The sequence below is a fragment of the Athalia rosae genome, chromosome 3 (genome assembly GCF_917208135.1).
Source record: "Athalia rosae chromosome 3, iyAthRosa1.1, whole genome shotgun sequence".
Taxonomy (NCBI): Eukaryota; Metazoa; Arthropoda; class Insecta; order Hymenoptera; family Athaliidae; genus Athalia; species Athalia rosae.
This window is the reverse complement of record NC_064028.1, coordinates 5275183-5293439: the sequence shown is the minus strand read 5'-3', so window position 1 is coordinate 5293439 and position 18257 is coordinate 5275183. Positions and strand designations below refer to the sequence as shown.

The window sequence follows — 18257 nt, the reverse complement described above, 5'->3', positions numbered from 1 at the left end:
CTCGTTCAACATCTACTACCGAAAATTAAATGGATTTGTGTAGCGTATATTTTATGTGTGTGTGTGTGTGTTATAAAAGATACGGGTTTTCCTATTTAGGTATAAAATTAATTTAAAATATAAACTAAACGCGAACTCATTCTACTTCTTTATTCGACAGCATAGGTATGTGCATGTTTAATCTACACATATATTTAAGTTTAATATGTACAATTCTCACTATGAATTCTGTGAGTAAAACTAATTCTTAATCTCCCTATTACTAATATATCTAAATAATTATATTTTTAATATGTTCATAGCGCGTCAAAATTTTCGCGTTGAATGTGCGGGTAAAATTTTCACCATTCAATCAACTTCTCAATCTCTCTTTCTATATCTGAGTGGGTTACTCTTCGACGTTACCTAAGCGAAAAAGCTGTTTAACTACAATTAAAAAATTTGGAAGAAGAAAATTTTCTCTTTTTCAATTTGACGTTATTCACGCTTTTTTTTATACGTGCACATTAATAATTCTACGGCATACAATATAATCAAGCTTGCTAGTATGAATCGGAGGGAAGCATATTTGGTTTCTTTTTTTTTTTTTTTTTTCTTTCTTAATCCTGAACGCCCCGTTAAAATGTGATTTCTTTTTCTTCTTTCTATCAAACGTCACAATCTTTAATATCGTGTGAGATGAAATGAATTTTGATTTTGACTTTTTCTATTAGCGTCGGAGGTGAAAAATATGGTTGTAAAATTGATAACGATAAAAGAAAAAAAATAAATAATTAAATTATCTATACGTACGCGCATGGGATATAAATGAATTCGATTTCCCCCCCCTGCTCAATAAATGGATGATGATTATCACTAGAAATAGACACTCCGATTATATCAGCAAGCTTCGAGATTAATTATTTTTAACTAAAGCTTTTTGTCTTGCGATATTTTTTTTTTTTTTTTTTAGTTTTTCCATTTTTCATTTTCTTTTTCTCTCTTTCACGTACAAGGTATTTATAATTTTTAACACAGGAATAAATGTCAGTCGTGCACATTACACTACCGCTACGCGGTTCGTGTGTAGAGATTCAAAGTGAGTTGTTTCTTACTTTTTATTTACCTTAATTACCATTGAATCATTCTCATGTAACTATTTTTTAAATTCAAAACAAAAAAAAAAAAAAAAAAGAAAAAAAAAAGCAAGAGCAACGCGAATTTATATTTCTGTATATAGATATTATATTTATCGCATTGCAACTACATACGATATATATATATATACGTATCACAAAATCATCTAATTTTTACTTTCATTTCTCTTTGTTTTTTTTTTTTTACTTTTTATTTTTTCGTTTTTCCTTCCCCTAATCGTAACTCTCAATGTTTCTCTCTGACTAAAGAATCACACCTATAAGGTACCCTTTTCACAAAAATACTTTCGAAATGCGATATCTGTCGTACGCGGCTATCAAAATTACACACATTATACGTTATCGATAGTTAGTGGTTTTTTTTCTAACTGTCGCGTTTCATACGAAAAACTTTATTTAACACCATATGAAAAAGATGGGAAAGAAAAAAAAATTGTATGATAAAAATTGGAGTGGTGAAAAAATCGTACGTGAAACGGAACGTAGCTACTGCTCTCGGGTTGTGTAAAGCTAGACAGAACGATATACGTATCGTCCGATCGTGAAAAGTACGATGTGCGTACTTCCCACATTATAATCTGTTAAATTCTGCATCATAGCCGCCGCGATGTGGGTTTCAATTTTATTATTTAATAATAATAATAGAACGGTAGTTTCGATGGCATTTGGAAAATTTAATATAATAAATATCTACTCGCCGTAAGGAGAACCACCAACGGCAGGATAAATCCACCGATCTTCGTTAAGCCAGCCGAACTTTTTCCCGCCAGAGCTTTCAACGCGTCCACGCATTGACCGTTCGCTGCGTAAGCTTCGCAATGCATCTGCAACAAAAATATAGAGAAAAAAAAAATTAACTTTTTTTTTTTTTTAACGCAACGGAACCATGTAAAAGAAAATTTCGACGAACGAATGCTTGCGGGGATATAGACTCAACTACGACGAGATTGCGAATCAAAATGAATGACCAAAAATCAAAGAAATAAGTACTTGGCTGCAGTGGTGACAAAATCATCTAATTTTCGAATATGAATAATTTTTACCTTGATTAGCGAGGACGACATGCGATCGAGGAATTTTTTCGTGAAAGCCGCCGCGTCAGAACCACATTTTCTGAGGACTGTGTGGTGCGAACAATCCAGATACTCTTGGAACGAACTGTAACAGAAAAAAGGGAAAAAAAAAAAAAATTAAATCAGATAATTTGGTTATTATTTGAGAAAATTAACGAGAGTAAAAAGTGTTGCGAGAAATTTTGGGCGAATTTAATAGCGAACCAGGTCACTTGAAGCGCGAGAATAATTCGCGTAAGTTTATGCCCGTTTACTATAGGTACGTATATAATATGTAACTAAGTTTGTATGTAGTATGTATACATATACAGTGTGGACTACGGGTGGGGTAAGGGTACATACTTCTCGAAAATGTAATGATGAAATTAATGTTATCTCAAGGACGCGGCAAGGGTGAAACCCCGATGAATCGCGTGGCTTAATTTCCCAACTTTTAGTCGATTAAAGTCGACCCAACGACTTAATTTCGATGCTCGAACTAACGACCCCGCGGATAGCTCGACTGATTTGGATCGCAATACGTGCGCTATAATCGCGTGTACATGATTAAGTACTTTTTTCCACACACCGAAGATGAAAAAAGCAGAAAAGAAAAAAAAAAAAAAAATAGTCGTCGCGATGATGAATTAGGATCGATTTTCGCCCTCCCGCGATGTGTGAAAGAAGATAATAAAAATGAAGAAAAAATTTCAAATCACTAATCGTAAAAAACAGTTTTTCGACGCGCATTCATTCCTTTAATGATTTTAATGTCCGAATTTTTTCCCTCGTTCGAGACTTCCGCAATTATCGGATACGAACGTCCTCCACGCGCGGAAGATTACATACAAATAAGCTTCATCTGGAGTTACACGTACAGATATACGTGTACGAAATATTAATAATATTTTTCAAAGTTGAATTGCGAGCTTTGAACGGCGTGGCTTGTGATAACACGTTACACGTACGAATGACATCATTCGGAGATGATATAAATTCCAGTATTTAATAATGACATGAGTTATATTACGGTCGCTCGAGCGACGAGCGGTAAATTAATTTTGCCGACGCCTCGGCTTTGGTCAAGCTAATTGAGCTCACGGTTGAGAAAAAACAAACCCAAAAAAAACTGTGCCAAATCCGCCCGGGGTCAGTCTCGCTGTGAAATATATCGTAATCGCGTAAAACGCAAACGTGTACAAGTACACTAATCTTAGCAACGTATTAAAAATTGCGTGCAATTAAAAGCGTCCGAAGGGAGATCAAAAATATTTTATAAAAACGTCCGACGTCACGTCAAGTTATCTCGTATCTTACGTAACGAGAAAACAGAACGAACACAATTCTCGTATAACGAAAGAAAATCAACTCACCAGCAAATGGATTTCACTTGATTGGGATGATCTCCGTTCGCGATGGACTGCATAGCCGCTGTGTATTTTTTTGAACACAGGTCGAACTGCGGCTTGACGGTCTGCATGCAGGGAGCGTGAGTCAGAAATTCTGAAATCACAAAAAAAAAAACGGTAAAAAAATGAATACGTGGAGAAGAAAAAACCAATCAAAACATCGGTATCCGTCCTATACTCATTTCGTGTACGATGGAATTTTTATCCCATCATCATTATTTCGCCCGATATTGGTCTGCCGCGAGTTTGAAACGTTATCATTTTATACAAATAATATCGGAGCGTGATGGATTTTAATTACGTACGTTGTACACTCGCGCGTAACTCGTGTACGTGCGTGGGGGGTAGCAATTATGAAAATGTAACTGATCAAAATCAATGCCCCCCCCAACTATACAACACGTGCATATTATTATACAATTAATATCTCGTCGTGTAATCAGCCTACATTCGAAGTCGCAGTTCCGAAGAGGTTTCGAGTGGGACAAAAGTGTCGAGTGAGGCGAAGCCATTCTTTGTACATAATTATCATCGATATCGCGTCAGCGTCATTATTTACATCAATCGTTACGCGATCGTGGAATAAAATGACGATATATATTTATATATATATATATATAGAAATATAATACATAACGTATACATAATGATCCTCTGTAAGCAATGAACGTTCGAATGCACCCGGCACATCGCATCGGATGTATTGATATCAAGCCAACGCAATCTGCGTCCGTTTGAGATAATAATCATTTTTCTAACCGTAATCGTATCGATTATGAATTTATTATCGCAATCCGGTTTATCGCTGTATTAGCTAAACGAAGTTTAATCGACTCGTTTCATACTCACGTTCTTGGTACAATCCGTCCTGACACAATTCCATGACCATCATATTCGTGCCCTTGTAGATTTCGGTGAAATGCTCCCGTTGCTGTTCGTTCATGCACCTCTGCGTGTAATCTTTTATGCATCTAGTTCCAGCTTGCAGTTCCCTGTAACGTGTGAAAAACTGGTTACACTTAGTCCTACAGATTTATTTTCGACGCCCGCACACGATCAAGATTCAAATTTCGATCGCGCGACGACATCGGGACTCAAAATCTCATCCGAGTTCCTCGCTCAATTATCTCGCCGATGAACCGGATACGTTTACAGATAGGAGAAAACAAGAATATAAGAGGAGAAAAAGAGAAAAGGAGAAAAAGTAAGAAGTTTGAAAAAAAAATAAAAAAAAAATAGGAATTCTCGATTAACGTCCCGCCCGCCGCCGCCGCCGCCGCCACCGCGTCTCCCCGAGGGATTAGGTATATAAAGTATGTAATAGCTTGCGACTGACACATCCGATGGAAGACCGTCATTTCCGGATATGTCAACCGCCCCGCCGGCGCACCAGCGGCCTCGGTATAAAAGGGGTGGTTGGCGGCTTTTTCATCAAAACGACGTAACTCGACGCGCGATTGATATAGTGCAATAATTGGCCAGAGAACGAAGCGATTACTCAATGTAATTACGTTTAATGGATCGGTTTATATATGTATCTATATACGTGTATATATATATCAGTTGGTATCACACGGGGTGTTATAGATTTAATTAATTCGACACCGTTCTGACAAACTAACCCCGTCCTACCCGCGTATTATTCCTCATCTCGCATCGTCGTATATCTCCGCATGAAAGTTTCCCAGCTACCTACCTACCTACCTACCTGTACGATATAACGAGATGAGCTTCACGTGAGAAAGTCGGAGGCTGCACACCACCCGCTTACTTACCGAGCCCATCTCTCTCCTCTGTATATCTACAACTGCAACGCGCGTATGCGAACGGACGAGTGGTTAGAACTTTATTCATCGTATTATTATCCCCGGCGTCGAAAGACCGAACACTCAAGTCCGACCGGAGAAGTTGAACGTTATTCTAAAACTTGCGATTCTAAGTGAGCTCGCGTTAGATATCCTCATATTACTGCCTACAGCCGCGACAACCGCGGGCTCTGCGACGCCTCAAATTCTACAATTTCCACAAATCGTAGCGGAGAGAAAAATAGAAAAAAAAAAAGAAAGAAATTTTTATAAGAAAGAAATTCGTGCTTACGGGCATAGCTGATCGAGTCCTTGTTTGGTTGTTATAAAATCCGTGGCGCTGGTCATTTTTTCCAACGGTCTCGCGCAACGTGTGAGTTCTTCGTGTCCGCATTCCTCGCCACGGCAACTGGCCAAAACTGTAACAAAAAAATCGGTACGTCCGGTGAGCCGAGTACGTGAAATGTGATCGAAAAATTTCAGAGACACACCGTACGGTAAACGACGAATCGTTTAGCGAGCCGCGGAGAGAATCGGTCGGACGCGTCGGAGCTTCGCTGATTTTTTTTATAGAAGCTCATTCGCGCTCGACTCTATTTCTAGCGCATCGCAGGGTTAGGGAGAGATATCTTTAAGGTCTGTATATTCTATCTCGACGTACGTACGTATTCCGACCGAGGATCGTAAGCGCGCGCGCGCTGATGTGTTTATTTCTCAGGGTCTCCGCGAATAATTTTACCGAATAACGTCATTTTGATATACGTACGTTTTGATATTATTAACGAAATTCGTTGTTCCGCAAAGTCTCCGTATTACCGCTGAGCACAATTGTCGGAAAATGTTCAACAACTTTCTACAATATCAACTGCACTTCGCGAACACAACAAATACTTAATGCACGTTGACGCGTACCAGGTTACAATTTTAACGTTAATCTAGGGGAATTGCAGTCGTTCCTCTACCTGCAGGATAACTGTCAGGATTAAAGAACAAACAACATATAATTCGCGCTTTCAACCTCCAGTGTACCATATAGGTACCGCCGTATAGTTTCCTGCAGACGCGTAATTCTATAAATTTTCAACCTACGTTGTATACGAAATATTAATTCCCTCGAAAAGATAGCGTAAGGTACGAAAGAGATATTCTTCGGTGCACAATTATCGTTGGAATCAATTAGACGCTTATCGCAACGGAAAAAAACAAAGCGAACAAAAGAGGGAATCGAGGAAAAATTAACTTCCGCTGCCGCGGTTTAAAATTGACTACCCTCGTCGCGCGGAGGTGCGACGGGCTGCAGGTGAGGTGGGCGTTGTATCGGTTCACGGTGTAATAATTCATCGGTGTTGCGAGTAATAAATTTGACTTTCTCCGGTCCAAAAGTTTGGCTTAAAACACAGAAACTGCATTTACCGGGTTTTAATGATGACGTATGAATATGATATTACACGATATTCGGACTACTGGCGTCGGCGTGTGTACGCGGGGCAAAAACCATTCGTTCAAATTAAGAAGTTGATTTGGATATAATGGGCTTTTGTTCGACCGACATCAACCGACCCCCTGAAATTCTTCGTTCTTCGGTTTCGACCTCCGTTGAAATCGAGAAAAAAAAACTGCGAAATTATAAACAATTTTCTTCTCATAACCAGGTATCAAGTTTCTTTTTTTTTATCTTTTTTCTTCCGGATCATGCGAGCTCACGCCGTGACCAATTTTACCGCACGCGGGTAAAGGGGTTGAAATTTGACAATTCTTTGTTTTTTTCAACATGAATCCAACGGTTCAAAACTTTGTACGTGTACACATATAATATTTAAATGAATGAATTGCGTCGCTTTGCGAGTTTCATAGAGAATTTTTAATCATTGGTCGAATATAAAATAAAACCGGAGCTGTTTCCGCATATATTTTATATAATCCGCACATCGGATATTCCTTTTCGTATACCTATTACATAGCATTAAACATCGCGAGTGGTGAAAAATTTTCAACTTATTTTACGGCGCAAACCGTACATGATTCGATCCTTTGTCGTCTGCAGTAATATAATGTCTGTACTTCGGTACGAAACAAAGTGAATTTATTATAGAATAAATGGAACGGAGGGGGTGGGGGGGGGGGGGGGGGGGGCGAAATATATCCTGATTAATTAATTGCAGTTAATCGCAATTACGTGAAATATTTACTCGTTTATAGAGCAGAAAAATTTCAAAGGGTCCGTCATCGGTTGTTACACGATATGCAGCAATTATGGCGATGATAATATATATGTATATATTATATAACAAAGCTGAGATTCATCTGAAGATATTGCTGGAAAAGTGAAGACATCCGTAGAAAATCTCGAGCGATTTTCTCAAAGTTTAAAGATAAAAAGACCGAGTAGTTGGGTAAAGTTCTCTGGATACATATATACACAGACAGGATTGCAACGAACAATCTAATGAAAGGTACATTCTTCTCCATCCATATTTCTGGCGCAGCATTATTATGCTCCCCCCATAGTGCTTAGGGATGCAGAGAAGTATTATTCATTTCATACGTCTATATCGCACAAATCTTAATTCTATCGCAATTTCTACCTCGGTATGATACCCGTGTATAGAAATATCGTGATATTATAAGGGGTGGAGGGGCAGGGGGGGGGGGGAGAGGGTAGTTATATTCCTGATCCGCACTCCCATAAAATGAATAACTGCAGTTGCCGCAACTGTACTAAGTTTTATCCGCGTTTCTTCGCTATGGTTATATACGTGTGCACCGTATACACACATTGCGAATGATGTGAAATGTGCTTTTGCAATATGGTGTATGATACACCCCTGTCCCTTTCGATCTGCATTATACACTCTATACATATACCGTACGAATACGACTCTGTACGATGAAAGAGATTCGAGAATCGTTGCCTCGGGTTGCATCTCCAAGTCGTTAAAAATGATGCGTAAAAAATCTGCGGTGGAAATATCGTAAAATTTTCGAGCATACATCCGAAACTTCGTAACGACGTAAATCGGGGTGACGAGATACGGCGTGCTAATTTTCATATTTTTTTATTTATTTATTTTTTCTTTTTCAAATTTACGACCGATAATATTACCCGCGTATATCGCACCCCGTCGCCCGCCATCTGTAATACACACGCACCCCGTCTACGTGACGATATAAAATGAACGGTGATCCGGTATTCGTTAAAAGCTGCATAAATTACCATTTTTTTTTCATTCTTTTTATCAAGCCAACTCCCGCGCAATTTTCATGTACATAAATCGGTGGTTACATACGGCTGGCAGGATGGTGGGTCTTCTTAATATTCAGGGTAACGACTTTGCCGGCGGCATTATTACGGGTAATATAGAATGCACATGTTGCGGAGCTATTCCTTTTTTATATATAACAGTGTGTATATATAATATAGCGTACGTATGTGTGCGGCGCGTATATAGCCGTATAATATACGGTCTCTAGATTGCACTTTGGCTATAATCGAATATCGATTACGAACGGAAAATGAAGTGTGGATATATGTACAAACGGAACAATGCACCCCGTATAACGTATACAAGTTTACATGTATATGTACGTACGTGTGTGTACACCGCTCGATTAATTTCTCAACTTAGCCGATGTTATCTCCACCGCGAGAAGAAGCTGCGGGAGATTTTTGCCTCCGTCTCCTCAATTTTCAATTTTTATTATCATTCGTTTCGTAAGAAAAAACCCGAGGTAACGAGATGCTGAGGTTCCCGTTCACCGCGGCGTGGGGAAAAATCGAAAATAATTCGCCGGATATATTAATTGAAATTGTATTTTTTTTCGGAGGGAATGAATAAAAAAAAAAACCTCAAGGAAACAAAATTTTCATTAATGGAAATCTTCTCCCCGATCGGCGACGAAAGAGAGGAAGAAAAAAACGAGCGAATACTCCCGTGCATGAGGATAAAGAAAAAAAAAAGGTAATTCACCGTTCAATCGGGTAGGACATCGTCTTTTGAATTATTGTAACGGAAATTGAAAAAATTTTCACGTACCAAATTGTGACGAGTAATCGGGGTAATTAGCTACACGTGCCATTGTATAGGTGAGTTAATTACGACGGATGGTGTTAAATACTATTGATATTATAATCAAGCCAATACGCGGCTTGTACATAAATATTGTATAATAATAATAATAATAATTTGTTACGTCGCAAACGTAATTATGTGGTACAGGTAGCAGCTATGTGGCTCTGCTATGAAATGCGTTATAACAGATTTAGGTGTTTCTAATATAACGCGGTTGCGGATGTTGGATTTAATTATTATATTCGGGTAGACGTATTATCCAAATTATCTCCGTGGCTAGAAGAGACGGTGGCTATTTGATAGTCGTTTCGATTGTAATCGCGTGTCATAAATACATCGATACAAATTTATAATACGATATCGCGTACCTACTTCTCGCGCTCCTCATCCCCGCCATTATTCGCCAGATTAATAATTACTACTACGATAATCGTTCGAAATTGTATCTACAGAAAATTATGCGCTCGCAGAAATAAAATTGAATACAATTTTTAATCGAACTATACCGAGGTGGCGTTCGCTCTCTCGTTATCGAACATTTGGCGCACGATTGATCAATCTAATTAAAGACTGTGACGAGGGTTGTTTCTGTTTACCCGAAAATATAAGGAAAATAATTTTGTTTATCTCAGTTCGGTTGCTTATACATCTGCATTCGTTCCTCCCTGCGTCGCAGTTTTAGATAACTGTATATACGTATAATACCAAGCTTCGCTGATTTATTTTTGACTCCGAAATGTGTCGGGCGGGTTGTCGGACAAAAATTCAACCGTACATACGTTGCGCACGTATCACATGTACGTTTCGACGATAATTATAATACTTCGTGGTAAATCCGTAACGATTAATCGACCGTCCTTCGTTTCTCGAAGATGAAGTGACGGAGGTACGAAGAACTCGTCGAAGTACAAGGGAGCGCGAAATCGGCGCGTTGATTGACGGGTGTTCTTAATTCATCGATATTCTCGATGGTTTGATCGCGATTCGCGTGACGTCGGAGCCAGGTAATTCTTCAGAGCTTTTGATTATCATTAACGGTACGATGCCGTAGATAAGTTTACCTACTGGCGCGACATACATATACCTACACAGACGACGAATGAAAATTGCGACTCAACCTTGATAATCGAAACCGCCGCTGTATAATGTCGCGTGGAAATAATTCATCGTACGGAACTACGTTCGACGATGACAGGCTAAATATTCCGCGGATTAATTAGAATGAAGAACAAAAATAATATGGAGAAAAAAAAAGAAAAAAAGAAAAAAAATTATGTCATCTCGCTCCGAAGTTGGCGCCCGTAAATTTGATGCCGTAATTACGAGCTGCTTTTTCCGCTATAATATCATAACGCGCGCGCGTTATATAATATCGCGTGCCGTTACCGCGGAAGATTTTTATAATACAATCTCGTTCGTCGTAGAATTTTTCTATCCCCACGAAAAAATAATAGCGAATCCGAGAGGCCTCCTCTCCTCGTTCTCCCGGAAGTATAATCCAGCGGCGTGGCGATCGATGTCGACGTGAGGACGAGTCGCGACGAAATCGACCTTCCGCCCGGCTATTCGAAGTTTCACCGAATATTTTTCCCGCCAAAAAATTTTTCATCATCATCTTCAGCTAGAACGGAAAGAGGCGAGTCTTCTATCGTTCGAATTGCAGAAAGATGAAAACCACCTCGTCCGACTCTGTGGACGACAGTGACAACGATCTCGACACGATGGAAACTCGTACGATTCCGATACCAATACAGACGCACACCTGTTATACCGCTATTTATTGAAATATCTCAAGGTTCTCGGCTGCCAAAAAAAAAGATCTTTTTTTTTTTTTTCGTCGTTCTCCTATCTCGCGTTATTCCACGCGGCGCCACGCCGACGCCGCAAACGGCGCAAGAGACCCCGTCGTCCCAGGGAGTATTGGTAGTTTTTAGTTCGTCGTGACGTCGTTTATGGTATAGATACAGGCATAGGAGAGCCGCGTCGCGACGCCTCGACGATCGTACATACCGCACGATATACGTATTACACGGGGGCATCATGCGACGTACAGAAGAGCGCCAAGTTCGGCGGTGTGTGCGAGTAATGTAAAGCGCGTGCATTACATCTCCGTATCATGGGAACGTTTGAAAGCGTGACGCGTCACATGAGAGTAAAGAGAGCGAGAGAGAGAGAGAGAGAGAGAGAGAGAGAGAGAGAGAGAGAGAAAGAAAGACACGCACAAATTATACGTATACGCAGGCAGGGACCGCACACGTATCGAATACACGTAACGTACGGAGGACGCACACGCGTGAAAGTGCAAGGCCAGGCCACACACTCGTTTCTCATTGGCTGAAATACATCGTACGATGTTCTCTACGGGGTACGATATAAATATCCAACGGGTACGACACACGTAGTTACACATACATACACCTACTCGTTAGCTGGTGCCCGCGGAACCTCCTATACCGATTCACGTATCACTTGTACGTGTACGTACGTATATATTTGCTCACGCGCGCGCCACATTCATGTATGTCAACGGCTTATACCTCCTCCTCCGCCGACCTATGCCTCCGTTTCGAACCGATTCTCTATCTCGATTCTCTTTACGATTTTTTTTTTTTCGCCTCTTTCTTTTTTTTTCTTTTGATAGCGAGGTGATTGATTCACCCGTACCAGACGTTATCTCTATCTGTCCAAAATCGCTAATTCCAGATGTGGCACCGTATATGTGTACGTGTTACACAATAGATAATGGTCTGGACTATATACGGTAATTTTCAAACGGATGTTCCCCCTTTGAATCGGTACGAGACAGCGATTGCAGGTATTCGTAGCTGATTAGAATTAATCCGCGCATCGGCAACGTGATCGATTTATGCAATCATCGATGGAAAATAATAAAGAGACGAAAGTATGAGACGGTGCGGAAAAGCCGTGGAAAAATATCGAAACTCGATACCGCGGAACGGGCGTAGCGCAATTTGAATTTTCCTCCTCCTTTTGGTCCTGAATTTTTCTCGCGGACTAGTCCTGGGCGCGGTGGACGTCGACGGTTTCTTTCTACTTTTACACACAGACGCGCTCCGCGGTTTTGATCGTAAAAAATATTCATAAATTTTCACGGACAATTCGTAGTAAAAAAAAAAAACAAAAAAGTCCAAGCGAATTGTGGCGGCGGTGGTCCCCAGGTCGACGATAAATTTAACGGATATAGTCAGGTGTGCGTATGTATATTACATAGGTATGTATACGCGATACCCTATATCATGTGGTAAAATAAAATTTTCCCAATAATCTTTTTCCCGGGGTATAACCGAGCGCGGGGATCCTCGCGAAAGAAGAGCGACTTTTTCCGGCCTACCCTCCCATACCCCGAAGAACGTATAATTCAGGGGTAGCGAACGTTCGACGCACCGCACACGTCCTTTAATCGTCCTCGCGCCGTACAAAAGAGACGATATATTGCAGGTGCTAAAAGAAGAAGAAAAAGAAAATTGACGTCGACGTTAGGCAAATTCGTAGGTGCGATCCGGCTTATTTTGGCGATACGCAAATCGATCACGCGACGGGACTTCGTGGCGGTAGACGAAGGTAAGGGAAAAACGTCTTCGAATACCTACGTCAAAGCTATGAGAATGGAATACGTACGCTGTACATACATACGCGGTGTGGTAATAACAAGTTAACCGAGGAGTAAAATCATTATACTACAATAACCGGCGAGAGGTGAAGGTGGGGAGGGTGAAGAAAAAAAAGTCGCAATGTCGCGGGGTTTTTTTTTTTCTGCTTATTTGCTCAATGATTTTTTATTTTTTTTTTCTCTCTTTCTCTTTTTTGTCAATAAGTTGCAGGTGTCCGTGTGCGTGAGCGCGGGAATGCGGAGTCTATAGAATGTGTGAGGCTCGTCCTCGCGCACGCCCATGTTTTAGACCAATCAGGAGAGCCGTGACGTCATGTCGTACGATATAACGGACGGCGAAACCCACGTGCTCCGGGTATATATGTATGTATATGTATATGTATGTACGTGTATATTCATCGTGGCAACAGAAATTTTATACAAGCTGCTAACACCACACCACACCACACCACTGACGCCAAGAAGAACCGACTGAATTATTCTTGGACCGGCGAAAGGTGGCGTGATGTTTAACCACCCGTAAACTGCTTACTTAGCCAATCTTTTTTAAATTCTCATCTTGTTTTTTTTCAGATATTTTGAATTTTTTTTCTCTTGCTCCACAGAGCGAAGCTCTTCGATACGCTCCGATCGTTTCTCGATTGGAACGAGACGATCGACGATCAAAATATCATCGGCAACTTTTGAATGGCGATCTCGATCCTACGTCAGTTTTGTTTATGTTATATAATTGTTGTTGACATTGTGAGATTGGTTTATTTTTGACCGAGTTGGGACGATATTGGCACCAGTTTACCGAAACGTAGCGAAGCGCCAGACTTTCAGCTGTTATGGTTTAATTATTTAAGTGGAACGAAGTTTCCAATAACTCGTTAGTATGTATGTGAAAAGTATACCTAGGTAGGTGGAGTAATTAGCTAAGAGCCCGTGTGGAAAATTAAAAGATATTATCGTTGGCACGCGCCTCCGGTATCTTTTCATTTTTTAAACACCGATTTCCAAGTTTTTTTTTTTTTTTTTTTATTCAACCTACTCCAGAGGGAGCGATCCCGCTATTTTGAATGAAAATTTTTTAGCATACAGAGCGATCGGAACAAGGATGATCCGACTATTACGACGTAATCGTTGTACTTTTTATTTTATCAACGGAGGTTTTTTCGAGGCAATCAACTTCTAGAACATTCAATTAGGGTGTCGGTGTTAACCACGTCGTGTCATCCACGCAGAAGCGACATTCGAAATTTGAACTCCGTACAGGGATATAGTGGGTAAATGTTAGCGACGTTGCGATATTTGAAATTTGCAATCCTGCGGAATTTGAAAAACAATAATAACGTTAGCGACGACAAAAATATACTTACGGGAGTAAAATGCTGTCATCAGAAGGGCAAACCACGACAGTTGTTTCTCCATTATATTTCTCATTTTGCACTTGTAGTTTGAAAAAAAAATCAAATATATTATCTCACAAAGTAATTGAGAGAAAACACTGTTTTAAACGAGATTTTGTTTATAGAAAAATCGAACGTTCGTATAAGATATCGCCGATCTGCGATCGGAAGTTTGAAGGAATTCTCGCGGTATTTTATTTGTAGTTTTATCGCCGGTTATCCTTGGGTATGGCGAGGATTGAATTAGACGAAACGAGCAGAGCGGGCGCAGTGGGGTTGTCGAGTGTGAAAATTAATCGAGAGCTTGCGAGAAAAGAAATTGTGAAGCTTCGGGGAAAAAAGACGACGATTCTCCAGCTATGATACACACCGGGCAACTGGCCGCTCGCAACTGACTGGAATTTTCGCGGCACGGCAGTCAAAGCTATGCGCGCCAATGCGCACGCTCAGAACGATCAGGCGATCGGAGTATTTGTATACCGCGGGGGGCTGAGCGGCTTCTATCTTTTTTCCCCACGTTGTCGGGGCGCTTGGCAAAACTTACGGTTTCGTTTCATTTCGTTTAAGGTTCGTTTAGCTTACGTCGGTGATCGTACGACGTCACCTTCTCGTTTTATTTCACTTTTTTCCATCTTCATTTAATTCATTCCCGGCCGTTCCTCGCATTTTTCATTTTTCATTCTCGAATCGCCGCTGCCCCCGTCACCCCGTCCGTCTATGAATTATTTTTCTATCTCACATACGCCGTTCCGCGGAACTTCGTGCGTCAATCGCACCTTTTGGAAATTTTATTTTCTGTGTACGAAAATTTTTCAAACTCATTCGAAATCGCCGATTCTCGATACGATTACCCGGGATTCCTTCCCTCCACCTTCCTTTTTCCTTATTCACCTTCGTTCGATCTGCAAAAGCGATTCCGTTCATCGGCAATTTCATAACTGTACGAAAATTTCAATATAAGAATACCGTGATCGTGCGGATACATCTGTTTTGAATAAAAAACTTCTTATCGACGATCGCGATCGTTCCAAGGTGAGATTATAAATGGACATCGCATCGCGGATGATACGATTAAAACGTCCACTCGCGAAGTTATACGAGACATCGATACATCTGCATGATTTTTCTTTGACATCCTTTTCTTTTTTTTTCATTCGGTATTTCAAACTGTTTATTTCGCGACTGGTTAACGCCGACATCGCGTGACTCGGGTTTTGAATTTCTCGTCTGTTCGTAAAATGGCAGATGTACACGTACAGGGTATTATCACACATCGACGGTCCTACAATATCAAATTCCGGCGAGCAAACTTCTTTGGAATTTTTTTCCCCCTTTTTGTTTTTTTTTTTTTTTTCAATGTCTAATACGGCGCGCTTCATATGTTCGGAATCATTATCAAATGGAATTATTTTTTTTTGCTTCTCATTCAGATAATGTTTGCGATATGAATATGCGATAAGCTCAACAATCTTAAAAATAGTTATCACCTGCGGTAAAGCGAATAAAATCTCTGCTTTACAACTTGGTGAAAAATTTGTTTTCTCCTTCTTCCAACCCTCAGCTGATTCCTTTTACGTAATACATCTATAAAATCGCAGCGCGGAGATTCATTGAATCCGAAATAATGTTATGTAGATTACCGGACAATGCAACCTAGAGAATATCTACGCGCTATGGGAAATATAGAAATGTTACCACAATTTTTCTTTTTTTATTGCTGAGCGGTAAACGTGTACAAAAATTCCACTGCATACGGTACGTAAGCAGGATCTTTATACGTACACTATATATAGGCTTTCACTTATAAATGTAGATTACCGAATTTGCTCATCTTTGAGATTCAAATTCATGCAAATTCCTTTTCCCCGTGGCCAACGCGCGTTGAGTCCGAAAATAAAGAGGCGAATGAAATTCAAAAAGGAGAAAAAACAAACAAACACAAAAAAAAAATGTTAACGGAAGAACCGCGTGATGAAAAGAAGAAAAAGAGAAGAAAAAAAAAAAAAATTAGAATGTAGGACACGTGGACGTCGAGATCGTCATCGCGTCGGGAATAATTTCATACCCTGGGCGCGATCGAAGTTTTCGAGGATGTTTAGTCCACGCCGGGGGTGCCTGACTAAATATGTACCTTCGCGTGCGTGTACACACACATAGGGTGTACAGTCTCGTATGTTTACGCATAAATAACAGCGTGATATGACTACGGTGTAAGCGGCCTTCGGTCGCTTCAGTTATGGGTCGTTTGTCTTTATCCATCACGGTCCATGTTCCAAATGTCTGATGTGATTCGCACCCCAAAAAAAAACACCAACCAACCTCTCTACTCAGACGCTCGACGAACGCAACCCCATTTGTTTTTCATCGTTACAGTACAGCACTTCATTTTATCGTTGCACCTAATTGCGTTTCATTTGTAATATCTGGAATCTGGTATCTAAATTGTGTAAATAATCGTCAGTTATTTAATAGCTTGATTTATCTTTTTATTCATGTGTTACGCATCTATATAACACACGACCTCGGGGAGATTTATGCACATATGTATGCGTAACGGTGTGAAATATTGTCTAATAATATACCCGGTTATCGGCGTGATAAAATATAAGCAATAGTATGGTCAATAAAATATAAGCACCGTGACATTCGCGCAATAAAGTTGAACCGTACATTTATGAAGTTTAAATATGATCAATGTACGTACGTATGTACGTAGGTTATACGTGTAACACGCGAACTGGTACAGATCTGCATCTGTAAAACTGGTTCTGAGGTCATTATACACGCGGTTGATACATTTTTCTATCTTTTTTTTTTCTTTTTTTGAATGAAAAAAGAGAGAAAAAAATGGAGAAAAGTTGTAAGAATTCATCGCGGTCTGACCAGCTGCCCGTCGCACGTCTGCGTTGTTAGAACATTGCTAGTAAACATTTGAATGATAAATATCGCGCGTACGCAGAGTTGCATTCATGTGCAGATCGGTCGATTGGATCATAAAAGATGATTTGAACTTCCCCAACTAGACATAACAAATTTATCAATCGAATAACATTGCGTTGGAAAAATATGTGTTTAACGTAATCAATTAACAGTAATTTACGTCAAGATCATATTTTCAAACGGTTACGGTGAATTGATGGAAAAAAACACGGCTAGGATTCAATGGAGAGAAAAAAAATATGGAAACGAACGAAATAGGTTGAGGACGCGTTATTCTCTTGTACGTTGGATACGAAGTTGCACCGTTAAAATTTTCAAGGCAGGGCTATTTCCGCGTTGACATCGCATCGACATCACGAATATATACTTATTATTCGCTCCACATCGTGTACAATCCGAGTAAATTTTTAATGACGTTATCCACAAATGATCGGAGTTTACTGACCTCTCTCTCATCACGCTCAATCTTCTTACATGATCAGCCGCCGTATCGGCGTTTGTCGCTCTGAGGTCACTCGCTCAATTTATAGGTGTGTGTACGTACCGCGCGTATTATACCTACGAAATGCTTTTGGAATTTCAAAATATTCTACATACCTATACACACACACACACACACACACACGTATTAAATTCGTTACGTCGTAATTTTATGGCACGAGGTTAAAATTAGTACATTATTTGGCTCGACGCGTTACCAAATAAGTTTTATAACTATAACTAGAATATAATCTGTTTGTAGGTATAAAGGTTGTTTTCTTACGCGGGAATGCTCGCTCGGCCATTGATGCTTTTCCAAACGTCAGAATGACGCTCCGAGCTT

At 40.1% G+C, this 18257-nt stretch overlaps 1 protein-coding gene across 2 annotated transcripts; it reads right to left on the bottom strand.

The window, feature by feature from the left end:
- Positions 1-462: 462 nt before the first annotated feature.
- Positions 463-17943, bottom strand: LOC105683187. Of its 2 annotated transcripts, none has more exons than XM_048653406.1 (6): positions 17880-17943; positions 5695-5821; positions 4447-4589; positions 3562-3691; positions 2180-2294; positions 463-1960 (listed from the first exon to the last, which is right to left on the bottom strand). In XM_048653406.1, exons 2-6 carry the CDS (start codon positions 5748-5750, stop codon positions 1811-1813), a joined length of 594 nt encoding a protein of 197 aa, XP_048509363.1. In that variant the 5' UTR covers positions 5751-5821; positions 17880-17943; the 3' UTR covers positions 463-1810. The 2 variants fall into 2 exon arrangements, with proteins under 2 accessions (XP_048509363.1, XP_012251043.2); XM_012395620.3 differs by lacking the exon at positions 17880-17943 and adding an exon at positions 14465-14901.
- Between the last annotated feature and the right edge of the window lie 314 nt (positions 17944-18257).